The sequence below is a fragment of the Pipra filicauda genome, unplaced genomic scaffold (genome assembly GCF_003945595.2).
Source record: "Pipra filicauda isolate LSUMZ 115617 unplaced genomic scaffold, ASM394559v2 scaffold43_size3849885_pilon, whole genome shotgun sequence".
In the NCBI taxonomy this organism is placed as follows: Eukaryota; Metazoa; Chordata; class Aves; order Passeriformes; family Pipridae; genus Pipra; species Pipra filicauda.
This window is the reverse complement of record NW_024104576.1, coordinates 3,097,080-3,124,633: the sequence shown is the minus strand read 5'-3', so window position 1 is coordinate 3,124,633 and position 27,554 is coordinate 3,097,080. Positions and strand designations below refer to the sequence as shown.

Genomic DNA, 27,554 nt, shown 5'->3' with positions numbered 1-27,554 from the left:
GAAACAAATACTCCCAAGACATTGTTTAACTTCACACAGTGCCTCCAGGACTTTTTTTCTCAGCCCTGAGCTGCAATAACCCTCTGCTACCCTAGCCTTCCAAAGCACCCTGAGGATGAAGATCAAAGATTCCTTCATTTTCCTCCTGTAAATACAGGAAGACATTCCATTAGAATGCAGTAGAGACATGTCTTTTTAGTTCCTAATCTCATGTGCTGGCATGGAGGAAAATACTTCCCTTCAAACAGACTGGAATTTCTATTGGGAAAACAGGTAAGGAAAAGTAAATCTAGTTTTGAACAGATTTGTGCAACTCCTGTAAAAGATACAATGTAAACCTCTATTGGTATTGGCTTATGGAGAGCAATTCTGATTTTACATCCTAATTCAGTAAATCAAACAGGAAGATACTTCAGCAAAAGGAAGTGGGACATGTGCTCACTGGAGAAACCAGAACCACGGCAGTCAAGGCCTACTTGTTGCCCAGGTACTGCCTTCTCTCCACTCTTTAATCCATCTTTTATTTGGTGCTTCAGCCTCTTTTCAGTTAAGCAACAGGAAGCCTCTCCACTTCAGGCTCTGAAGTTATGCCTATGTAAGAAGTAAAACAATACCACCTTAGGCACAGAAACGCTTTGTGATTATAAAACCTGCAATAAACCAAGATTTCTTCTTTTCAAAAAAAAAGACAGGATAATGTATTCAGGCATTTCTGAGTTTTGCACATCACAGAAATATATTTACAACTATTTTTCATAATATATTTATCAACTCTCAGACCTAGTCCAGAGAAAGGTGTATGAAATGGGACTAAAGCATGGGCACCATAAAGTATTAAATCTTCTAACTGTCTCATATAATTTAACAGGTATTTTAACTTGGAAAGCATCAGCAAAAAGTCCTCCACCTGCAATACATAAATGGTCTGAAGTCCTCTTTTTGGACAGACAAAAACTGCTGGAGAAGCTTGTGAAGAAACAGAGAGGTACTGGGATTTTGGGTTCTGAATTACACTGACAACAGGTGACTAAGATAAGTTTACATGACTTTATTTAACAAAACCATATATTTACAGTTGAAAAAAGTTTCAGTTTGATACACATATCTAAACAAAACAAACGTGGTAACTACAGAAACCCAATTTAAACATGATGTACGGGGATGTATGAATAGTTCTCTATATGTCATTCTACTTTTTAAAACATTCAAAAATAACCTGTTACAAGGTACCATTTTTTCCGATTGAAATTGTTTACTAAGTGAAATAATGTTAATGATTGACTGCAGATCAAAGTTGCAAAACTGCTTTATTATAAAGTGCAGATTGTACAGAATCTCAAAGCCGGTTGAAGTTTTCTGGTTTCTCTGATCTGCTGCATGTACAGTGGTACTTCTGTGCATTGCAGCAGTTTTACTTTTCCTTAAACCCATGAAGAAAAGAAAGTTTGCTTGATGGGGACATTTGCTCAATGAAAGAAAATCTCATGCATCTTGTTACAGATACTCTCAAGCACCTGAACAATAAAATTGTCAAATTCTTTAATCCAATTCCCTGAATTCCTTAAGGACGGTTTCTGTAATAGCTAATTAAGAGATTTGGTATGCTGCAAGACACTTAAAAAGCTCACTGGCAAGTAATTCTATGCCCTTACTACTCATCTCTAGTTTTTATCAAAATTCAAGCATTACCTTCAAATCAAGTTACTGAGAAGTTGAAACAATTGCATGTTTAGGCAGGTGATTATTTTTTTCACATGTATTTTGTCTGAAAACAAACTGTGCAAAGCTCCTTATTGCATTGCTGTTTCTTCATTAAAGAACATACCTTATATACACAAAGAAATCATTTAGAAAATATATACAACTTCTAAGAACAGAAAGATCAAATCACAAAAGCAAAATAATTACATTTGCAAGTAACAAACAGTGCACAAGTGTTGCAGCAGGCCTTTTTCCCCACAGCTGTGCCCACTGTCACTGTTACATTCAACATCTTATTGAGAAGAGAAAAAGAACAGGCTGTCGATGGCTGCCAACATACCTAAGTAGCTAAAAAATGCATTTTTAACCAGACAAATGAGCCACACTTGTAGACTTGTTTCAAAAGGAAATACAAATGTGGTTGCAATGAAAACTTAAATCGCAAAGCCAGTTACAGTACTACCTAAAAATGTATACTGAGGAAGAAGTTCTCTCCGTGTTCAATAAACCATTTAAAAGCATAGTGCAAATGTTTTGGATGGTAGGCCTCTCGTATCCTTCATGGAAAGGCATATTTATTGTCGCAATAGAAAAAGTAACATTAAAAAACACTTACTGACCTTCCTGCTTTCTACTGCACTTCAAAGCAACATAGCATACAAGTACCAGTCACTGGAGGACCTAAGCTGCACAAATTCTGGGAGAATTAACACATTTCCTATCAACGTCTTAATGTCTATTTTCAGTAAGTGATGACCTAAAAGAAGTCTTGTGGAGCAATTAAGATGACCAACAAAAAATCCACATCCATTACACCAGGTACACGAAGTGAACAGGAAAAGAGGTCAATGAGGTATCAGACTTGCAGGCTGTATTTGCATTACACATCTTTCAAAGTGATTACGAGTCCTCACTTACCAGCAAATCTTGTTCTCACTCTTCTTAACATTACAATCAAATTATCCCTCACAGTAACGCTGTCTGTACCAGAAGACAGTATTTTGATTATGTCCCACAGTATATTAAATATTGAGTTGAGCAGTGTACAACTATTCTTCTCATTGTTTCATTCAGACTATGCCAAAATAATCAGCATAAACCAGACTGAAGAGCATTGGGAAACTGCTGACCACACAGCTGGAGGATTTAGCAACCCCTGTTTACAGTTAACACAAATATTGCTTTAGTTACATTTCCCTTTTCAATGATCATGATTATAAAATAGATTTTATACTACACACTACAAGATAAACATTCTTGTAAAGCAGAGGCACTCGTGATTTGCCCTTCAACATTCTTCTGGAGGCAGAGGGGATCTGAGATGTGTAAGGGGTTTATGTAACTGCGGTTTGCTGCCGCTGTAATTTGCTCTCATGTATTAGAGGCCAGATAAAACACTCGGAATGACAGCTTGTACTTATCCTGATGGTGTTTGTCTGGTACATTTCCAATAAACTTCTTTCACTTGTCACTGTATGATTAGCTCCACATAACGCTTTTCCCCTGGAGCAGCAGCAGCAGATCCAGGAGATCCCACAGAACCTTTTCTTTCCAGCAGCAGCATTGTGGAACCTGACTGCTCCCCTCACCCTTCCTCCTCACCTTTGCCAAGGAGCAGAGCTGGATTTAAAGTAACTAGCAAAATTGCTTTTAACCACTTCTCAGTTTATCTGCTCAGCCCACAGTTTTATCAGTGTGACTGGAGACACAGAAACACGCCTCTAGTAGTATGTGACCCTGGCTTTAACCAGAGGAAAGAGAGTACAATTGGGAAATGATGCCAGCTTAATACTAGAACCCTCCGGGTGAGTTTAGAATCTAGTCTGATTAATGGAATTTCCTCCATATGCATCCAGATTTCCAAGGCATCTTGAAGAATAATTGGTTTTGCACTGCTAGTGTGACTTCTCTTCCAAGGTTACTTTCTACTTAACTTTTTCTTATTAAAGAAAGGAATGTAATTCTACGTCTACATGATTTCTTTGGTAAATGGGACCCACAGCCTATAAAATAGAAGCATTTCTAAAGAAATGGTCCTCACATCATTTAACTATAAATTCCAGCACCAGTTATTTAAAATCCAGATCCAGTGACTTTTATAGGCATTGGAAATATATCCTGCCTAAGAATGAAACAGGGGAATAGCTTTTACAGCAACCAACATTGCTGAACGTCCAGTCTTTTAAAACATCACAGGAAAGAAATTTAGAAAAATCTAAACCCTTGATATTATTTTGTTTCACTGCTCTCATCAGAAGTACAGAATGTGTAATGCTCTCCACAGCATATGCTCATACCACTAAAAGTTTAAGGCTAAGCCTAGGTTTAATTTATAAGGGGTTTATCCCCTGATTTCCTTCCTTTTTATTTTTATTTATTTCCTCTTCCTCCTCCTTATTTTTCTTCTCTCCCCTTTAAGGCTATCCTACTACTAAACAAAACTCTGAAATAACACTTTGATTTGCAGGCTCATACATGTCAAACAGTACTCAACAGTTTTGCCACTTTAGCTCTTTTCCTTTGAGTCACAGGAGGCAAACCCAACGTTAACGTTTGAGTGAAGGGCTTCCTTTTTCCATTTCCCGATTATCTTTCTGCAGAGCAGCCAGTATCTAGACATTTCAAGGAATGAGAGAGAAGAAAAAGATTTTAAAAATGACTCAATAATTCATTGTCTGAAGAGTTTCCAATTTAATTGTTATTTAATTATGTATTAATACTATTTTAACTACTAAATATAATCAAATTTACAGAACCTCTCCACTGACAGAGACCTCTGCCATACATAAGCCCTTGTGGCGTGGTAGATAGAAATGAATTTAACAAAGGTTTAAAGTCCACTTTTGAAGCCTGTTATTTGGGGTACTTGGCAGAACAGGACCCCTATCTCTCCTTCCCTGCAAGGGAAGCAGCAGTAGGCTGAGAATTTATTTGGAATGCAATCCTCACGCACACATGACACATTTAAAGAAGGTGAGTGAGGTCAACTGAATGAGGAATGAGACTGGGAGGATACTTGCAGAGACTGGCTGAAAAATGTTCTTGAGGAAAGAAACAAAGCTGGATCTGTGCTTATGACTTAGGACCAAGGCCAGAGGTCAAATGCCAACTACTCTGTGAGGAAGGTGGTGTCAGGGAGGACACGCTGTCCCTGTGCTGCTCTGGGGTGGGCAGTGCAGGTCGTGCTCCCTCTCACACACCACATAAGGCTCAGGGGGCTAAAAGCTACTCCTGCTGTGAAGGTGAGAAATCCTCACCTCAAAGAGCAAGCTGGCAATCCCCAGCACCTACAGGCAGATTTCTACCCTAGGAAAGGACCATAAACACCCAGTTGCAGCCAAATTGCCCCAACCACTACATTTAACATCATCTTTCTGCTTCACTGCAAAAAGATAACTGGGTAGGATGGGCAGAGCTCTGTTACAGAACGACTAGTGAAGTGGGCTGTATTACTGCTTTGAACAAAGAAAAAACAAAAATAAAAAAGGGGGTTCCACTCTCCAGCATGAATGGCTCTTACAGCCACTTAACCATTTCCACATTCAGATGACATATCCTTTTTCTTTAAACTGGAATTTAGCTGAAATTACAGTGATGAGACTGTTTCTGAAATCACATGACAAATCTCAGTAAAGAAGTCAGAGATGCAATCACTTTTGTACAGCCCTAAATCAGGCAGAAGAGATCCTCAAGAAAATTAAGATGACAACTGTATGATAATGTGTCCTGATAAATTGTCATCTCCCAAAGAGTGAATTTCTGCTTACAAATATCAACTTGTAATGTTGCCAGCAGCCTTTGTAACTGATAAATTTTAAAAGCTGCATGACACTTCATCAATTGCACTCAACATTTCAATTTTGAATGTTGGCTGAGCTCTCCCTTTCCAGAGGAGAGTAAGCTCAGGGAATCCACTCACCTCAACCTATGCTAAAAGCATGGAGTGAGCTACACAGTCCCACCTACCTCTAAAATGAAACACTAGCTCTGCTAAAACATTCTTCCAGATGTTGCCAAACCCCATTTTCATGAGTACAGTACAATCATCAGTTATCAAATATTGGCATCCTCTTTACCTGAGCCCATTTTTTGTTTCTACTTTGCATCTGAATGGCAGCAATTGATGTGAAGAACTCTTCTGAAGGCAAGTCCTCAGGTAGCTTTGTTAAAAACTGGGCTATATGAATGAAGTCCATTTTAGTCAAAATATCTTCAAAAAGTTTTAATATTCCCAGCGCTGTACGGAATAAGAACTCTTCTCCATCACGGCAGAACACATCCCAGACACGACATGCCAAGTCTAGTGGCAAAGATTTGCTGTACAATGTGAATATCCTGAAAAATGGAACAAAATTTTCAGAGTTACTGGACAAGAAAAATGTCTTGGGTAGTCGCAGAAGGACACAGACCGACCACCAGTAAGTTTGAGGCTTCTCAAATATTTATAACTGAATATGCCTTCCTGGTTTTCAGAAGTACTTCTCTTACTTGCAGCATACCAACCCACAAAACAATATCAAATTGTACAACCAGTAAGGCATCTTGCTATCAGCCTGGGTCTCCAAGTTTGATTTTCTTGGATCACACCAAGGACACAACATATACGGTTTTACGATGAGCATGCACTGATCACAGGTATAATCAAAGGCCTATTTAATCATCAATTCAGAGCTGAGGATTGATGAAGTTTCAGCTGTGAAAATACAAAAAGATGAACCTTAAGACAAACTGCAAAGGGAATTTTGTGGATCAGATAAGAGAGATGTGTAAAATAAACTCTTGTGGTCTAGGCTTGATTGACTGGCAAAATAATAACAGCATAACTTTTGGAGGAAAGATCAGCTTAACCTCTCACAAGCTGAGAGAAACAGCAGGATGTCCAGAGAGAAGGTTCAGAGATAGCTGTGATAAGATGGTGGCTCAGTGTGGCTGAAGGGGTGTGATCCCCAAAGAAAAAGGGTAATGGCAGAAGCAAGAATCTCCTCCCGGTTGCTAAAACTGTATTTTCATTAACTAGCAAGAGCGCATTTCTTCCTTCACCAAAATGCTGACAGCCTTGCAGGCAGGAACACGAAACTGCTCCCCCCTCTCTCTCTATCCAACACTGGCTACACAGCAGAGCACAAGCTCTCATTGCCCCCAACAATGACCCAACAGCAAGTGATGAGAATTGAGTTTCCTGGAATCACTTTACAGTATATAAGGGAAAAGAATTACAGGGTTTTTTCCTTCAGTATTCAGAGAGAACCTTTCTCCCCAAATGCACTGCACAAAAATCTCTGTCAAACTGCAAAGAATTCTCTCCCCGGCAGAGGTCAGCAAAGGCTCAAATTTAAATCAAACCTTTCCATGGCTTTTCACAAAAAAGTCCCTTTTGAGTATGTTGAATCCAACAGCAGCTATCCTGTGTTTAAGACTATCCTCTATCCCCTCCAAGTTTTTCATTTAAGAACCTCGGATTTACATTAAAAAATAAAATTGAACAGATACATACACACACATATATAGGTATGGAACATGAATTAATGTATTTTCACAGCAAATCCTAATAATCAAAGGTTTTCTGCAGTATCTGCTTTTTACCATATAAGATTATTTGAATGATGCATCATCAAGTATCCGGCTTCTGTATAAATCAGCACATGACAGAAAAAAGGGAAAATATATTCATTTTAGAAACATCAAGACAAAACTAACATTTGCACAAGCTCAGGTGACAAGTGGATTGCAGGTTTATGATCCTTAGGATTTTACTTTTTAAAATTTTTTTCATCTCATTGCAATCTTTTTATAACAAGCGGAAATGATTTAAATTCTGTTCTCCAAAGAGCTAAATTAGAACTATAAAAATAAACAAACAAGAGTCTGGGATGAAAAAAACCCCACAAAACTGCTCATGTATGTATTTTACACACATACACAAATGCAAAAGAACAGCACAATACAAGCTCTTTCTTTGGGTTACTGGCTGATGGTGCACTGCAGACTTTATAATCTTTCAATATTTTTGTACAGCCACATGCCATGTAAAACTGTCTTGCTACAGAATATCTACACAGCACAGTTAAAACTTGTGTCTATACACACACATGCACAGGAAACAGCTTTTCAATTTAAAAGGAACGGTGTAATAGGAAGCAATTCAACTGAGTCCTTTCCTGGTCACCAAGCAGCAGACAAACACCCAGCCAGAAATGAGTCCTGGTTAAAGATAAATAACAATGCCAATTTTTTGGAACTGTTTTTATTCTCAAAAGGTATTATTCTGTCATGATTCAGACCTAACCTGAATAACCCATGTGTATTAAATCTCCAACTATGTGGGAAATTAACTGTCAGAAGAAAGAACTATTTATTAGAACACTACTTTTGTATGAGAAGATTTGCTCACATCAAAAAAGCTGTCACATCAAATAAGGTATTTGCCATTGAGCTCTTCATAATTTGGAAGGAAGGGCCATTTGCAGGAACTTCACAAGGCAATTAACTTTCATTAATCCTTGGATGGAATTGAGGCATCAAGCCCTAAGAACAGAGACTGGGCCCCCTAGAACAAGCAATGAAACATCAGTAGGAATCACTGCTAAGAATGGATACAGCATTTGCTCCCTTCAAAGATTTCCCATTAAAAGACGTTTTTTATTAGACATCTGAGCTACTGGTCCGAAACCCAGCTGAAATTATCACAGCAATAAAGCAGCTGCCTGACTGAACCAGTTAGAGCAGTGGCTCTCAGCAGCACTGGCACACTCCCTGCACATGATCTGCTCCCTCTGTACTGTGGATGATTTTCTGTCTGCAGGTCTCTTCCAACCACTGTAAGTCCCAGGTGCAGACAGCACAGCCAACTCACACAGAGGTGTCAGGGTCACAGGAACACAGGTGCAGTCTACTGGCCTCTCTCTGTTTGGAAGAGGGAAAAAAGTATCAGAAGCTCCTGTTCCTCCCCAGATCTGCTTACGATGAGAGTGTTCTTTGAGGTAGATGCATGAAGTCCTGGTTGGTTTGCTGCTCACGGGAAAAGCAACAGCATAATGTTATCAAGAAAGCAAAGCACAGCTACCATGATAATCACAGGCTCTGTGCTTTCATTCCTTTGTTCTTTCTTCCATCCTACCCTTTTTTCTCTTTCTTTTCTGCTTAAAAACTCTTCATAAGATATTGTTACCAAGAGCAATGCAGACAGGTATCCCATATTTCAGATTGGCAAGTCACGCACAACACTGATGCAAATCAGATCTTGTGTATTTCTTGCACTACACATTCTTTTCTCAGGTCTGTAAATTTTAAAATCATTACAGTTTAAAATAAAAAGTGGAAGTATTTACTTTGTTCCTTACAAGGAAAAAAAAAAAAGAAGTAAATATTGTGTAATATAAAATACTGACTGCAACAGAGCAACTTCTTAGCACTCAGCAAAGCAGATTGCGTTGTAAAATGTATCAATCTAATATAAATACTGTGCATGTTTCTAAGCAATTTCCAACCAGTCAAAAGTAACCAAAAAGCCTTGCTCGTTCACCTTGCAATATTTCTCTTGATTCCACTCCAATCTGTAGTGACATAAGGATAAGCACACTGTAAACTGGGCTGAAGACTGGGATCTTTTGGAGTCTGGTAACAATTCCAATTCAAAAAATCAGGATGTCCCCAAAAAACTTTAGACAGAATTACAGTCCATTTTTTCTTTGATGAGGAGGCATGCACTTAAAATATCATCCTAAGTGGATTTTTTGGCAGCAGTGTGGACTGTGCTTTTCTTAAAGTAACACAGAGCAAGCTTATAAATATTTTAGTGGAAGCACCCATTGAAAATGGCCACACAAAGTGACTTGGACCTTTATCATAACAAGCACATGGTGTCAATAGAAAGTTCGTGTTCACAGAGCACAATCACAGTCCATGTAATACCACAGAATCACTGATCAATCCATCAGTACAAACACAGCCTTTGGCTATAATTATTGCCAAAATCATTTTTCTGAGTAGGGATAAAGAGGTGTTTGTATAGCAGCAGCAGGCCATAAATAGACAGCATGTGTCCTTGGCAGATCCACATTATGCTCTGCTCACAAGAGCCTGCAGAACATCATCTGACAGAGCGAGAGGCCAAAACTGGGCTATTCAGACACACTATTTCCCTCTGTTCTCTGTGAACCTGACTGCACATTGCTCTTTACAGTTCTTTCACACCTGATCCCCTTTATATTCTCAAAAAAAAGTCGAAACCTGTATAGCCTTTGAATTCTTTCTGTGAGATTTATCAGAGTTTGGGTTTGAAGCACATGGGTCCTTTTGTAAAAAAGATAGCTTACTTGTGGCAGGTATCCTCTGATAATCATGCCACTGTATCTTTTAATAAAGCTACTCAGTCCTTGGAGTTTTCCCATCATGGAAGGCAGTGGGGGAACTAAACTGGCAGGGGGGCTCCCCTTCCTAAATCCTCTACCCAAGAAAGCCCAGAGCAGCAGTTCATCACCTGCACAGCTGGGCCCACGCACAGCATTTCTTTTCCTTGGATCACATCCCTTCAAAAATTATTTAAGCACACCAATTTTACTGCCATTCCCTGCAGCACTGGTTACAGGAAGAAGCACAAAGGAGACTAGTTGATTCCACTGTAATTGTGGCAGGAACAGGAGGGTTTCCCAGCAACTGATCTGTGCAGTACTGGCTCCTAGAGCCCTCCCCGAGCTGGCACCAGCTGAGCTTTGCTGCACACATGCCTGCACAGTAACCACACCAGTCACAGGAATAGCAGCAGGCATCCCTCTGGGGCTCAGAACAAATGTTCATTTAAATAAAAGTAATGCTGTTAGAGCAAGGCTGTTTCACAAAGATTCCTACCTACAAGCAAAAGGTCTACCTACTCAATGTGACACTGTACCTTATTCTTCCCTGACTTTAAACTCCAGCCACACTCAGTGGTGATTTAAAAAAAAAAAATCTAAATCTGCTTCCTACAGGATCAAAGTATTTTGAAGTATAAAGTATGCATGTGTATGCACACACACATATACATCACTTACACACATATACACGTATACATTTAAATGAAATATGCAAGTTTTACATAGATAAATACAACCTGCTCTGCCTAACAAAATTAAGGACAGAGTGGTACAAGCTGTCTAGCTCAAGACAAGTGTAAAAAAAGTTTAATACAAGATTGGGCAGGTCCATCTGGAACAGCCTACATCCCTGTGCAAGATCACAGTGTTGTGACTCTCTAGGGACAGGAGTAACACAGTAAATTGTCCTTGGAATTAAAATAAACAGCTTGAATATGGATGCAGGTAATCAGCAAGAAATGCTAAGGGTTGTCAGTCCACTGATACAAAGACTTTGAGAAGTGCCATCCACAGTCACTCCTGACTGAAGTTTCTTTCAAGTGCTCTTAACAACACCCACAGAGGGAACAAAAAGGGGACCTGATGTGCTTCAACACGTCAACAACACTTCAACACAGACTTCATCACTTCAGTTCTTTGCTCACAAGTCTGTAATTTTTTCTTCTTTTGGTGGTTTTTGTTTTGGTTTTGTGTTTGGTTTTTTTTACCCTATATATGTGCTAAGAGAGAACAGCTGATCACATAAAGGTTTGCTCAAGAAAAGACAATAGTCTATCTACTGAAACTGCTGAAAGGAACATAAACCTTCAACCTTTTGTCAAAAGAGTCTGTTTTTCTACATCTCTGATTTCTGCTGTTGTTCCTTATATATGTTTCTCCTCATATGGCTTCCCCTCAAGGCCCTTCACCATCTTTGTTGCCCTCCTTTGGACACTCTCTAAAAGCTTCATATCTTTCTTATTTTGTGGTGCCCAAAGCTGCCGTAATATTCAAGGTGAGGCCACCCCAGTGCAGAGCAGAGTGGGACAATCCCCTCCCTCGACCAGCTGGCAAAGCTTTGCCTGATGCCCCCAGCACACAATTGGCCCTCCTGACTGCCAGGGCACTGCTGACTCATATTCAATTTGTGATTGACCAGGACATCCAGGTCCCTTTCCTGGCACTGCTTTCCAGCATCTCATTCCCCATGCCTGTACTGGGTTGGCCCATCCCAAGTGCAGAATCCAGCACTTTCTCTTGTTGAACTTCCTATGGTTGGTGATTGCCCAGTCCTCTCATTTGTTGAGGTCTCTCTGTGGGGCCTCCCTGCCTTCCAGGAAGTCAGCAGATTTTTCCACTTTAGTGTCATCTGTGAACTTGCTTCATATCCCTTCTAATCCTGCATCCAAGTCATTCATGACAATGTTGAAAAGCACAGGGTCCAAGATGGAGCCCTGTGGAACCCCATTGTGATGTTACCCCATTCACTATTACTCTCTGTGCTTGACCTGTGAGCCAATTGCTCACCCAGCCCATGATGTGTTTATTCATTTTGTTCAGAAGGATCCTGTAAGAGAGGGTATCGAAAGCTTTACTGAAATCTAAAAACATTACATCATCTAGGAGGGTACCTGGGTCATAACAGGAAATTAAGTTGGTGAAGCAGGACTTATGCTTTGTGAACCTGTGCTGGCTGTGACCAATTACTGCATTGTCCTTCAGATGTTTTTCAGTATCTCCCAGAATAATCCTCTCCATAATTTGACCAGTTGCTGTAGTGAGAATGACAGGCTGGTAGTTTCCCCTTGTGCCTGTCTTGAAAACTGGGACAGCGGTTAGCCAGCTTCCAGGCAACTGGGACCTCTCCAGATTCCCAAGATCATTCAAAAATCATTGAGAGAGGCCTCACAGTGACATCAGCCAGTTCTTTTGAGTACTCTTGGATGAATCCCATCAGGCCCCACAGACCATCCAGCTGGAGCAGCAAGTCCCACAGAAGCTCAGGGTCAAATGGGAGTTTATCATTCTCACGGCCATGGTCTTCCAGCTCAGGGCTCCCCAAAACCTATTACTGGTGCTGAAGCCCAAAGCAAAGGCATTAAACACCTCTGCCTTGTCTATGTTCTGTTTGTGAAATGTCCACCCCCATCAAGTAACAGGCCAATGTTATTTCTGGACTGCCTTTTGCTATTGACATTATTACCCATTAAAAATACAATAACCTGGTGATTTCAATGTTGTTTATCCAGTTACTCTCCCACATGTTTTACAGTCATCTTATTCTGATATCCCTTTTATTCAATTGCTTCCTCCACACACTGGCTTTTCACAACATTGTCTGAGGCAATACAATTTCAACACCTTTCCTCTTATCACTGAACACACCAGCCTCTGCTCTCTTTCTTCCCTTCTATCTTATCCTAGTATTTTTTCCATACTCTGGGCATAGATCTAAGTTCAGTTTAATATTCTCAGCCTTCAGTCAAAAAATCCTTCTAGTGGTATTTCTCCCATTAAATGTTGGGAGAAATGAGCCTGTACATTACACACCCTCTCATTGCCCTACTCATAGTGCATTAATATTTAATCCCAGTGTAAAAGCCAAGTCACACAAAACCCATAGTACACCACCCTCTGTACAAAAGGCACATGCAAATCAAGGAACTCAGGCAAAGGCAGCAGGAAGCCTGTAGGGATAAACAAGGACCTCCTGACAAAACTCAGATATAAAGAGGAAGCATAAAAGAGGCTGAATGAAGAGCAGGTGACCCTGGAGAAATACAGACATTGCCTGAGTATACAGAGAAGGGGCTAGGAAATAAAAAGTCCATTTGTAGTTGAATCCATCAATGGATGTTAACAACAAGAAGGATTTTCCTGCACCAGCAGGTAAAAAGATCAAGGAAAACACAAGCCCACTGCTGAACAGGGCAAGGAACCTGGTGACAAAGGTCATTCAGAAGGCTGTTGTACTCACTGCCTTCACTGAGACTTGTCTTCAGGAAGCCCACGTCCAGACCAGCGGGAAAGCCAAGTGCAAGGAAACCTACCCTAGCTGGAGGAGGATCACATTAGGGAATATTTAAACGAATGGGGGATATACAAGTATGTGGGGAAACTGTCTGGTGTCATTGTGAGGCCACTCTCTATCTTTGAAAGACCCCAGTTATCAGGACAGGTTCCTCAGGACTTGAAGGAAACAAAGGTCACTCCTATATTCAAGAGGCAGGATCCAGCAAACTACAGGCTGGTTGGTTTCACTCCCATCCCTGAGAAAGTAACGGAAGAAAAGGTCCTGGAGATCATTTCAAAAATATGATGGTCAAAAAGGTGATTGGGAGATGCCAATATGGATTTATCAAGGCAAAATCATGCCTGATCAAACTTCATTGTGTTATTCAATGATATGACTGGCTTGGTGGAAGAGGGGAAAGCAATGGAGGTTGTGTATCTGGACGTTAGCAAGGTTTTCAATGCTGTATCCCATAAAATCCTTGTTGATAAACTGATGAAGTATGGATTAGATAAATGGACAGTGAGGTGGACTGAAAACCAGGTGGCACTGCCAAGCTCAGAATGTTGTCATTAGTGGTATGAAGTATAGCTTCAAGTCAATTCACTGGCAGTGTACACCAGGGTTTGATATTCATCCAACACTTTTAAATGTCTTCATTAAGGACCCAGATGATGGGTCAGACCGTACCCTCAGCACATCTGCAGGTGATAAAAACTGGGAGGGGTGGCTGATACACCACTCCACTGCAACCATCATGAATTCCATGACATCCTGCAAAGGGAAATGCCAAGTCCTGCACCTGGGTAGGAAATAAGCCCAGGTACCAGTACATTTGGGAAACCAAGTTGCTGTAAAGCAGCTTTTCAGAAAAGGACATGGAGGTCCTGGTGGACACCACACTGAATTTAAGCCAGCAACTGCAGCAAAGACCACCACAAATCCTGGGCTGCAGCAGGAGCAGCACTGCCAGCATGCCACGGCAGCTCACCCACCTACTCAGCACTGGGCTTCTCAGTACAAGAGAGACATGGATATACTGGAGCAAGTCCAGCTCACCATGAATGTGACTAAAGGCTTGGGGCACCTGATACACAGGGAGAGGCTGAGCAGGCTGGTACTCTTCAGCTGGGAGAAGAGATGGCTCAGACCTAAATGTCTAAAAACACTTGGCAGGAGGATGTAAAGAAGACAGAGCCAGACTCTTCCCAGTTGTATCCAGTGAAAGGACAAGAGCCAATGAGCACAAAATGAAATACAGGAAATTCCATTTAAACCTAAGAAAATAAAAAGCTTGTTGACTGTAAGGGTGGCTGAACACTGGAACAGACTGAAGAGACTGTGGAATCTCCTTCCTTGGAGATATTCAAGACCCAGCTGGACAAGGTCCCAAGCAGCCTGCTCCTAGCTTTGAGCAGGGGTTTAGACTGGATGATCTCCAGAGGACTGTTCCAATGCCCCAGCAATTCTATGATTCTATGAAAAGTCATGTATTCAAACTTTGAGCTGTTGGATTGGACTGATTTACTTTAAATCTATTTCTGTCTAACAGATGAGCAACGTGTTCAGTGCTACCGACTAGATCCTTAAGATCAGGATACTGCCAGTGTGGTTCAGCTAGAACTGCATTAACAGCACAAATGTTTTCCAAAATAATAACTTATTAATCTCAGAGGAAAAAAAAAAAGCTGTTACCACTGGGCTCTTAATTCTTTTACTGAAGGTATTCGTCAGATACCCAAGAACAGAAAAATTTGTCAACAATTTAAGGGCAAACCAATTTTTCACAAAAAAGCTTTCATGTAATCCCAATATTAACAACAAAGTCTTGCTGAAAAGAGACATTTTAACTGCCCCAAACCAAAGTTTGGTAGGCACAAATGCAAACACTCAGTTTGGAGTGCCTAATACCACAGTGAAATTTGGCAGAAGTGCAATTAAGATCCTTGTCTTTTTTCCTCTCTAAGGAAAAAGGTTCTGAGTATACTAGAACTAAAAGGGAAAGCAGTTTCAACTTATAAAAAGACTGTAATTGCTTGTCTGCTAAGCGGAATAGCTTTTCTGTGGTTTTATGTCATATGGACAAATGTTTTAACTACGCTTTTCCTGTTATGTGCAGGACAAACTGTACATTTCAAATGCAAGACTAGCAATACTTTCTGAATACACAACCCTGGTACACACCAGCACATGCAATAGAAAGACTAACAGATTTTCTCACAAGATATTCCAAATAGGCACTAAATATGGATAAACACTGCTATACAGCAGTATTTCCAGATAAGCTTCCAACTCAACGCAAGTACAATAATAAAGGTTAGACAGATGTTAAACATCATAGAAGTATGTGGGAATGATTTGGATTGACAACTCAAGAACTTAACAAAAAAATTATGCCTTTATCTTGAAAGAACATTAAGCCAGGTAAGAACATCCCAATTTCTGTCATGAATACTGACACGGAGCTATATGTTAGTATGCACATTAGTAATTACACTTTCAATGCCTTACCAATCAATTAGATAGATGTCTGGAGTTAAGTTATTTTTTTTGAAATGAGCAAATAACTTTGGCAGATTTTCTTCAAAGAATACCTCAAATGCGGCAAAGTAAGTCAACATCTGGGAAAATACAATGGGGAGAAAAAAAGCAGTTAGCTGTGTTATTAACAGGCTTAAATGCATTATTTACTGTAAAGAGCTAAACATTTACATAAAAGACAGCATCTATAAGCACGAAAAGTTTAAGATCCACTCTGTATACCATTCTCATACTAAACAATATAATGATTGGTTTGGGTCTTGACCAGCTTCCTTTGGAAAGAAAAATACCAGCAGGAGACAAGTTTTTTGCAGATTTCTTAAAATAAATATAACAGAGTGGTTTTTTTATGCTTGTGGCAGTAATTTAATATTATACTGAACAAAATCCGAGACCCAATGGAACATAATGAAATACAAAACTAAAATAATGTTGATACTCCACAGCAACAGGGAAGAGTCCAGTAGATTCCAATCATAAATCATATTCTAACATCAAAGCTATTTTAATATTCTAATCATATTCTAATACCAACGTAACACCATACATTTTAAAATTAGATAATAATTTATATTCCAAAGAGGAAGAGATGAAGTTCACACAGAAAACTCAAAGACTGCGACAAAACACCTGTGCAAGAGAAACAGATTGTAACTCTGTCTGACATCATAACCCCCAGAACTGCACTGCTTTTAACACAAAGACTTTTATGCTATTTTAAAATTCGAGTATTTAGTAAAATTCCATAACAGATGGCATAGAAAAAACAAATCTTCCAATTCAACTAGGGTTAAAAACAAAAGGTTATTTAGCCACCCTCCTTAATACTATAGAGAGAAAAGTTAGGCAAAGTCCTTGAATGATGCAGTAACTACAGTATCCCAATAAAAGCAATAAGAAAAGGCTGTGATATCCTCAAAGTATGAGTTGCAGCAGCATACTTCTCCCCAGAACAACATGGCAGTAAAGGGAAAAGAGAATCCTTTTGGAGACTCTTGTCTGAAATCCTGACAGATTTATGTCCTGGGGTTTTTTTCCCAGTTTTTTTAATTGTCCTCATAGAAATTTTTCCCATTTCCTCTAAATGAAGCAACAGATGGTGGACTACCTTCATTAACATGGCAAATAAAAAACTGAGCCTGGTAGTCAGTATAAGGCTTTAAGCCAATCAGAGATGGGTGTATGCTACAGAAATAACTGAAGTTACATAAAATCTCTGAACCATCAGTTACTGAGAAACAGCTTCATGTCAAACATGACAGCAGAAATCCAGGAACCCACTTAGAGAACTGTGCACCTGAAACAGCTTCCCAGCGGGGATTTTTAAACGCATGAAATCCAAACACCCATGAGATCTGTGAGTATAAACAAGGAAGCAGGTAATGCATCAGAAAGTTCTGCTTTCACAGTGACTTGCTAACATGCTGGCACCACTGTGAGACAGTTCCACTGGAGCTCTTCCTTTCAGAAGCATTTTAGAGATGGGACCTTACACATAAGTGCCACAATCACATCTGCTGATAGTAATGTGGGCAGTAGTACAGGTATCTGTATGATCAAATCAACAGTCAACATGACATTTATTCAGTGATAATTGAAAAATAATGTCGTTTAATGAAACTAACCAAAAAAAGAAGTCAAGTTAAATTGGTATAAATTACTACAATTTACACAACTAACTTACACTGGTTTCATTTTTTCATTTATTATACAACAAATCAGCGTTTGTTTATTAAGCTGTAAAACTGACACAAAAAGATGAGTGTTGACAGCAGGTCACTATACTAACAGGAAGCCAAAACTGTCTCACTTTAGTGTCACTACTCCCTTTCAAATGTTAGGTACAACATTTTCCTTGGGATGTTAAATCATGGCTTTTGCTTTCATGATATATTAATAATATTTCATCTATCACCATCTCTGCCCTTCTGTAAGCACACATTTATCATGTAGTCTCTGTTTGGACAGGCTAATAGAACTAAACAGCACTATCCAAGAGCACACCAAACCCCAATTCTCTCAGCTAAAAAAAAATATTTCTTATTCTATTCAATTCAAGTCCAAAATCAACTTCCCAAGAACCACATTTACACAGTGAATGCATGAGCATGTCCTCTTCTTACACATGCTATAATGGAGACAGCTGATACTGCCACTAGTGCTGTCTGCACTGTGGTGCATCTCCCCATGGCATTTACAACTCATGAGAATCAGGGACTGCAACAGGAATTACACACTGCTTTTCCAGCAGGAGATACTGATAGGATCTCTAGTGTCCTACTGTTTAAGCAATGAAAGTTACTACTGTTGATGTTATGCATTCCCTTGCTTTATTTCTCCCACTTGAACTCTTGAGAAGCAGATCCTATTTCATAGCATTAAAAGGTGAGAAAGAAATAAAGAATGCCATAAAAACACCTTTAAAGTAAAATAGAGATGTGTCTTATTTTGCTATAACAGACCAGTAGCTCAGTGTACATGCCAACATAGAATTTTAGATGCTCCAGAAACAGGCAATCAGCTCCCACTGAACACTGGAAGGGCCTATTCCTCTGAAAAGAAGCCAGATGGACTCAAACACAGCTGCTACAGTAAGATATGGGAAACCTGGTTCTCCTTGCAACAGTCTGTTTTTAGCAACCCACTAGACTATAATAAAAAGCACCTTCAAGACACTTCCGACACTAAGGTGTTTTCAGCTTCCAATTGCTGGAATAATATTCTCATAAATATTCTCTGAGCATCATAAAATAGCTGCTCAAAAATTTCATTCACCTGCCCATTCAAAAAGGTAAATGGGGTGATCTTTGGTTTAGTCTGACTTTTTTGAGGGAGTCTGCATGTGTGTGTTGGGGTTTCTTAGTTTATCAAGCATGTTGCTTTAAAATAAGTTCTGACTTATTTTCCAAGCTACTGATCCAATCATTTTTTATTTCTTTTTAAACTTTCCCTACACATTATCCACAACACATCAATTACAGTTTTCTTGCATACTCACAAGGCCATGGTCCACACGGAAAAACGCCATCTGACAGGGTTTATTTAAAAGGTTAGAAAAAGCAATGAAGGCATCTGCAGTATCCAAGTTCAAGATCAATACTGCTGCTATGAATGACATGCCCTGTACCTGAAGAAAGGAGAAGTGTTACCATTCAGCAATGACTGTATTCTTCCAAGACTTCTTCATTTTGTCCTCCTGATCACTAGTGTTTAATGCACTCACTGAGCTGCTGAATTCTGAGAAACATTCATAAAAGCAGGATTTTTTTAACCCATGTGACCTTTGGTATCACACATTCAGAGCATGGGAGCTAACAATCCCCATGATGCCTTCTTTCAAAGTATCCAAGTAAAATTCGTAAGACAGGTTAGGATGACAGCACTTTCAGAGACAAAGAATAAAGATTTTTTTTTTAAGAATAAGGTGTTTCTAAGTAATCCCTCTTCTCCTAGGGATGGGTCACATATAGCCTTATTTGTGGAAAGCTGGACTTGGACCCTAGAGACAAAGCCTGTACTTTCCTTTTTCCATCAATTACCAGCAGTTACAGACAACTGCAGTGACTCATTTGACAAACAATACTGTTTTAAGATTTAAACTCTTGTTTCATTTACCATAAGCTCATGACATTGTTCTCTTTTTCTACAAAGCCTGTTATGGAATCCAGGTAAAGCTCTCTCACTCTGAGGGTGCAGTGCTGCCATTGCAGAGTCACATGGACTAAGGTGTGACAGCCATTCCTGCAAACCTGAGGAACCAGCTCCTTTCCAACACAACAGGTTGTTGCTGCCCCAAAGGAAGCACATCAGCTGACCTGCCCTTTGTTTCCTTTCCTGGCAGTCATGTTCAGCAGCTCTTGCCAAGCATTACATGCTACCTACAGAATAGAAACATCACCTTTCTACATCTGCCTTGTCTAAAACACTGCTCCTGAACAAAGAACAAGCCTCCATACATAAGCCTGCTCTGGGAAAAGAGACTAAACGAAGCATCTGAAACCCACTCAGTGCTCTCATAATCACTACTTCAAACACTATGAGGGAGCTCATGCAGCTTCAATGGGCATTGCTTTAGAGACTGGTCCAGAAGCACTCAGTGCTAAGGCACAGAAAAGCCTATCATTTCACCTCAACAGCAGAGTCTCAGACGGATATTAACAATAAGTACTTCAAACAATCAATTTAACTACACCTCTTTGACTTCAATTTTCAAAGTATGTATTTTTGAGTACAAATATGTCCCTTTGAGTTTTCCACTTAACCTGTTAAAAAGCTTAAATTTAGCAAGAGAACTGTTACACACACTTTTCAAGCATGTATTGAAATAGAGGAAAGCGCACACAGACCCCAACAAGCTTTCATAAAATCATTTAATATATGCCCTACAAAGGACTGATTAACGCAATCCTCCCTCCCCGTAATCCTCCCCCTCCACCCCTGAAAAAAAAAAAAATTCTTCACTTACATAGCCTACATCAGGTCTGTAACAAGTATAGGCTCCTAAAATACTGTGCAACGTGTCATGGTAAGGACCACCCTGTAATTAAACAAAAACAAGACAATACATCTGATTATACAACAAACATGTTAAAGACTCTTCAGTGCTAAAGATGGTCTCTATTAGTGCTGATGAAGGACATGTTCTTTCCCAATGCAGCTTAGAACAGCCCAAAGTATTCCAAATAATTTTGGCTTTAAGAGCATGAAACAGTCCTTCAAACCCCATGTATTAGATATAGGTACAGTTCATCCAATACATCGATTACCTATTAAATACTTATACAAGAGGAATGCAAGCCTAAGAGATTCCTTATAGCTCAGCAGCACTTTGACAACAGTGCCAAGAAAGCAGAACAACAATGCAAACCACTTAATTGTCCTTAAGACTGGAGGCAGAATTCAACCATGAAGGAAACAGTCAAAACAACAATCTGCCACAACACACATAGAATGTATCAAGAATGACACGTGCAGCTAAGAAGAATTTCACATTTTGACTATTAACAGCTGCCATATCTTGCACTGAGTACTGTGACTGAGAATTTCAAAAGGGAAATTTTCACCCAAAAATGGTGATTTAACACAATCTAAACTTTTTACAGGGCTGCTGAAATCTGTGCAGAGAAGGACAAAATCCGATTAAAGTGAGTCACTAAAGCACACCAAAACCACCCAAGCTAAATTAGTCTTGCACTGAACCAAAAAAAGGCCAACAAATGTTGTTTGCTTGAGCTATGCTCTCTCTCTCAGCATCTATTTGCAACCCAGTGATGCTGATTCACTGACTTGGAAACACTCACCTGCATCACTTCACCAGACAGAAACCAGAACTAAGTTAAATGAATCACAACGATTAACCAACACATTGTTTTTTTGTCTCTTCCAAATGTATAAGACAGTACCTTGAGGTTACTCTTTTCTAGATTTACAGTTTTCCAAAATCTTTAGGAACTTTATCCTCTCAAGATGCTTACTGCTTCAGATTTGAACTCAATGGGCTGTTTCAACCAAGGGACAGGCAAAGTTATGTAAACTTCGTTTCTCTGAGAAGTCAAGACAAAAGTTAACATTGCTTACCTGCTGGAATATACAAAGACTAGGAAATGTTCTTGAGATATCCAGTTTTATTAACTCCAAGCTTGCTTCTCTGTCAGCTGCAGAAAATCCAGCATCTGCAAAAGCCAAAGTTACTGCATTTATTAGATGGATCAGTGTACACTCTTTGGTTTTTTTTATTTTCCAGTAAGGGTTAGCTTTTGCACAGCTCATTTATTTTGATGTGAATGCTAGGGAATAAGGTTACAGACAGAACAATTCCATGAATTCAGCACACAGGCTAAGCAGCAAGTCTGGCCTGACCTAGAGCAACCCTACAGTGCACAGTGACCCTTAATTTGTTTTGAAGTGATGTGGGGAAAGACACAGGGCAAGGCAGGTCAGGCACTTCACTGTTATCTGCTGAAAATCATTAGACAGACACAAGCCTGTTAACCTGTGATCCCCTCACCTCCAACAAGGCTTCTCAGTGGCTCCTGAAGTAGCTGCCTCTGTGGAAAGGCTGTGGTGGGAGAGAGAAGTCCTAAAGCAGCAGCATTTGATGGATACCACCCATCTCTACTACCATCAGCTCTCCTTTCAAATTCATAGATTTTGGTCTTCGTGTGTGTCGTTAAAGATAACAGACACTATAATTCACTCTCCATAACTGAAACAGATCTCATACAAAATATATTTCTATAGCATTAGTTTTGTTTCTGATATCGAGGGTTTATTGGTATTCTGTCTGTTCTGGTAAGTACAGATGGGAATTACCTACTGCTGCTTACTGAGCAATTAAAAAACAAGAGCTGTCACTAGCCAATGTTTGTACCAATCACATGAGCATCTACACTCCAGAAAATAAAGAGGAAGTTGGAAACGTACTAGATGCCATCTTACTTACGATGTAGACAATCTTAAGAGAACAAAGTAGGGGATTTCCAATCCAAAACATTTTTCTGCTTATAAATGACAGTATGTGTGTTCTCCTTTTTCTGCTCTGCTCAGCATAATTACTTACCAAAGGCAATTTCATTTGCATGTAGTTTTATACTCTCTTGACACCAGACAACCCTTCCAATCAATTAGTAAATCTCAAACCACTTTGTCTGCAAAAATAAATTGCTGCTCTCTGAAACACACCCCAGAGGTTGGCTCAAAGCTGCAGTAAGGGACTAAAATACAACTTTCTGCTATAATTTGAGTTTCAATTCTAAAACTACAGATGCAGAAAAATATTTTAGTGTTGCAGTTCAAACGATAATCCCCAAACTTCCCCAGTTTTCCTACAAATTTATATGAAAATAAGAGCTGTACCTAGAGATTGTTTATAAAGAAAAATTAATAAGTGTGCTTTATAAGAGACCATCATTTCAGTGAGAATGATACAGCTATTCCTTGCTTCCACAAAAAGACATTTCCTTTTTACCAGAACAAATCTTCATAGACAAAATTTTTTGTTTAAAATAAGTGATTTTCATTTTAAGGAACGATTTTACAAAATCTCTTATTCTTCAACACAGCATAAATCATTTGCAAAGAGCATACCTTCACATTCTACTTCAGCCCCTCCTGTGCTAAGTGATCGCCACTTCTCTTTGGCACGAGCCAGGCAAATATCATACAGTTCTGGACAAAGTAAAACAGAAAACCAAGTCTATTATTTGAACATGCTCATGTCCACTAGCTATCATGTGGGCAGTGCTGCACTAATCCTAACAAGTAACATTCCTCTCTAACATAGTAGCTGAACTTCTGACTAGGTTATGGTTTTGAAAGATTTGTTCCACTGACCTCTAAATTCAGATTAAGTGAAAAGGAAAGGCAATCCAGGCATAAGCTGCATTTTATGTTCAAGTATTTACTTTTTCTTCCAGAGCATGGATATTCAAAATTATAGTCTGAATGGATAATTAGGCAAGTCTAGCAAATTCCATGTAAGAACTACACCCAAGGTAACTAAGCCAAAAAAGCACAGAAAAGCAGCACCATAGAGCAGGAGTACAGGCAGTCTACCCCATTTCCATGTTGGAATTAATTACATATATTAGTCTTTCAGACCTGTATTTTTCTGCACTTGGAAGTAGAACATTATTTCTATTTTCACAAACACACAAACAAAAGTACAAATCTTCCCAGGGGTCTTTTAATCTCTTACAAACCTCTTGTCTTGCTTCAAATCAAAGAGAGCACACTACATGCATATTTATAGGCATTACAAAAATTAACAACAGTTCTAAGTTTCAAAAAGAAAAAAAAAAGCTTGAGTCATTAATTCTGACCACGTCCACCTAACACCAAAGCAAGAAACAGTGACAGCAATTATCAGGAACAATTCACAGCAGCAGTCCTAGAACAGCTACAAGATTAAAAGACACTGTATTTTTGAACAAAACACATCAAAGCACCATGAAAAGGCATAACTAGATAACATTTCCTCACACCCACACCTCGGGTTCTGATACACCACAGCAGACACATGACTGTCCCTTTACTATTTGTTGCTTTGTATGTCAACAAAACAACAGTCTCACCATGGGTGATGTTTAACTCGTTGCCAATTGCCAAGCTCCAGACTTTGCCTCTCACACTCGGGGGAATGCCCTGCCACCACAGCTCTCGAACTTTACGGGAACAACACCTGTTTAAAGAAAAACGGATCAGTCTAAGAAATATTTCATTGCCTGATGAATCGCAAATGTGTCCTCCCACCACTGCTGAAGGGATCCCAACCAAAATCAACAGGCCAAGAATGCAATTTGCACACACCCATTCTTTTGTATTATTTTGCTTTGAACTGCGAAGGAAATCTTACTTCCTTCCAAGGTAATGGCTTATTTTGACAGAGGCACTGCAATCACAGCACCCACAATCTGCAAGCACACTTGACCAGCAAAAACCATAGGGAACAACTGAAAAGAAGTCCATACCTATGCCCACTACCTATGCTAAAGACTGGACAGCTCCATGCAAGACTTAATACAGGGACAAGTTAGGAAGTCTCCCCTCTGCCCTCTGTCACCACCCTGCTGTGCAAACAGATGTGCAGCTTCCCACCCATCTTTGCAGCTCTAACCCCCTGGAAAAGTGCATGAGGATGTGACAAGGAGTAACTTTTAGGGGGGAGCACGAAAGACATTTTAACAGAACACAAGCTCTGAAATGGCTGCAGCTGATGTTCATCAATCTGAGAGCCCAGCAGGAAGAACTGAATAGCACCTAAGCACCAATGAAAGTGGTAAAACCACAGCAATCTGTTTATATAAGAGCAGACTCTGAACTAAAATGTAAAATACTGAACGCATTGGGGAACTTCTGGATTTTTAAACCAATAAAGGAAAAGGTGACCTTATTTTTATGGCAGACATAACAGATGCATCCTCAAATACTAAAGACAAATGTGTACAGACAAATATACAATTTGCTTAGGCTTGATTTGTTATACTTCAGTTCTCCAGAAATTTCCAACAAATTCTGTCCATATTTTTAACATATATTCTCAGGAAACCGAATTCCACGGTTAAGGAAATTGCAGTTTTGAGTGCCATTGGTTTATGCTGAACAGATAAATGGTGGTTGTATTTGGGGGGAGTAAAGGGGTGGCTCTTTTGAGATGACTAGCAAAGACCATAAAGGCAGCTTATCAACTGCCTATGCTGTCTTTGTACAAAATCTTTTAGCACTTAATATAAATAACTTTTCCCCTATTCCTCTTTTCCATCATTTGATTATCCCAGCAGGTATAACACACTGTAATTAAAGAGGCTTCATAAACCCTACAGGTACTTCAATCTACACTGATAATACAAAATGAACAGCTTAAGTAGTCAAGGAAAGCTCATTTCTGATAAATGCATAGTGTTCAAGTATGATGCTTCATGCTTTTACATTCTGTACCACAGATCACTTCTCAGTGCTTCAGTTTCTGATTATCCTGAGCCTTCAATAAAGACAAGTAATAAGATTTAGCACTGTATCACTTCCAGTCACCTTTCAGAAAGACATGTGTTGTTTATTTTCTTCGTACCTGTCCAAGAGTGACTTTCAAAGAAAAGCTTCCAAGACCATTTAAAATTATGCTTCCTAACTTTGTAACTTCTCTTCAGGATAAAGACTCCGCAATTTTTAATTAAAACTCAGTATAACATACTGTCTTACATAGTTTCCCAGTTGGGCAGGATTTCATTGTTCCATGTTAAAACAGCATTCCCAATGCTGTCTTCCAGTTTACAGCGTTCTTCCAGTTGTTTCTTTCTCTTCTGAGCTTCTTTCAACTCTGCAGAAAAGAAATTTTCTTTTTAAGTTAATGAAACCAGAAAATAAATATTCAGAGTTAGCCATGGCTATACGACCATGTAAAAGCACACCATTTTCACCTAAAATTACTGCTTGAATTCTAAAAATTTCCCAGGCACACAGTTAACTAAGCAGTGATGTCAAATGTGAACAAAGAACAAAGTGGAGCTATGCACAAGGCTCATTTTCAATGGATGGGACAAAGGGAGTTGGATAATATATGGTTTCTTTGACCCTCCAAATCTAACCACACTAGTAATTTTGAATTAGCACCTCTGACAGCCAACAGCCTCACCTACTAGGACAGGTCAGAGTATTTCCTAAGAAAGCCCCACCCTTTTAGTTATGTCAGATTCAAAAACACATGCCAAATGGATAAAAGTTTTGTATTTCATTTTCATATGTATATTACAATTTAGATATTCTGTCAAAAAATCACATTTTTGATGTTACTTGGCACATGGATCATCTAAATATCATCCATCACAAATGGGAACCTTCAGTTCATTGAAAAGAAAACACTTTTCATGTCTAGTTTAGATATATTTTACATTTTGCATTCTCACTCAATGCATCTTCCTGCATCACCAGCTACTACTTTTTCCACTGGCAAAGATGTTGGACATGGATTTACCAAACGCAGGCAGACACAGCAGCACAGTGGAAACACAGGACACACATGTGCACACACACACTGTCTACAGCGTGGGAAGGTACTGACCTGGCAAGTAAAACCAACTTCAGAACAGCAGTACCGTGAACAAGGTCTTTGGAATGAACACATTCTGCCTGACAGGTCCACTTTAAAGCCCAAGAGAAGCTGTGCCTGAGCAGAACAATCCCAGCTGTCTCCAAGATTTTCAGCTTTGATACAAGCTTTCAATTTTTCTCTTAACAAAAAGAGGGTATTTACACTCTTTGACCTCCTGACCTCTAAACAACATATCCCTCTGTAAATCTGTTCATCTGGAGTGGCTTTAGAGAAAATGGGTCTGTCACGGTATTTATCTGGACAGAATGACACACTCCAGGTCCAGTGAAGACAGCACAAGGACCTGGCCCATTGCCTAATCATCCTCTCAGTTCTCTCAAGCCACCTACCCCTACATGCAAAGAAAGAACAGAGAAACTCCTTTGGACTACTAAAGTGGATATACTAAAACAGGAGTCACATGAAGTTAAAACTTCACTGGTAGGTGTATGATGTTCAAAATCACAAAAGGACACTTCTGTTAGTATGTCAGCTGTAGAAAGCAAGGAAGTCCTGTGTTCATATCACTTTTCCACTGTTCCATACTGTTCAAAGGTCTGGTTGGCTGGAAAAAAATATTTCCAGCAGCTCCCACTGAATGCAAAACCGCTGTGAGTCCAAATTTCCTATTACTGCAAAGCATGTTTTTAATTAGAAAACCCAGATGGTCAAAAATACCAGCAGAAGGAAACCACCACTACTGTCACCTCTGCCTCAAATGCATGGTATAGTGTTATTAAGACACTTGTGTGAACAATGTCAGACAAGAAATTACGAGCAAAACTCTGGGAAAGCTGTGAGAGATATCAAATGAACATAATTGCATACATTTTCCTATGTGAAAAATTATATGTTTATGTACTGCAGCCTGAACAGGTTGTTC

General features: G+C 39.4%; 1 protein-coding gene across 3 annotated transcripts in view; it reads right to left on the bottom strand.

Moving 5' to 3' along the window:
- Positions 1-1,028: 1,028 nt before the first annotated feature.
- The window catches only part of TBC1D14 (TBC1 domain family member 14), a 69,521-nt gene continuing 42,995 nt past the window's right edge, over positions 1,029-27,554 (bottom strand). For 2 of the 3 annotated variants that reach the window (XM_027736217.2, XM_027736220.2), the window contains 9 exons: positions 25,783-25,900; positions 24,159-24,265; positions 23,173-23,253; positions 21,664-21,758; positions 20,552-20,623; positions 19,085-19,213; positions 16,057-16,166; positions 5,778-6,036; positions 1,029-4,313 (listed from right to left, as the gene is read on the bottom strand). In XM_027736217.2, the coding sequence (XP_027592018.1) occupies positions 4,248-4,313; positions 5,778-6,036; positions 16,057-16,166; positions 19,085-19,213; positions 20,552-20,623; positions 21,664-21,758; positions 23,173-23,253; positions 24,159-24,265; positions 25,783-25,900 (1,037 nt within the window). In that variant the 3' untranslated portion in view covers positions 1,029-4,247. Of the gene's footprint in view, positions 4,314-5,777; positions 6,037-8,554; positions 8,605-16,056; positions 16,167-19,084; positions 19,214-20,551; positions 20,624-21,663; positions 21,759-23,172; positions 23,254-24,158; positions 24,266-25,782; positions 25,901-27,554 lie in introns of those variants that run through there. The other variant, XM_039385829.1, reaches the window with a different exon arrangement.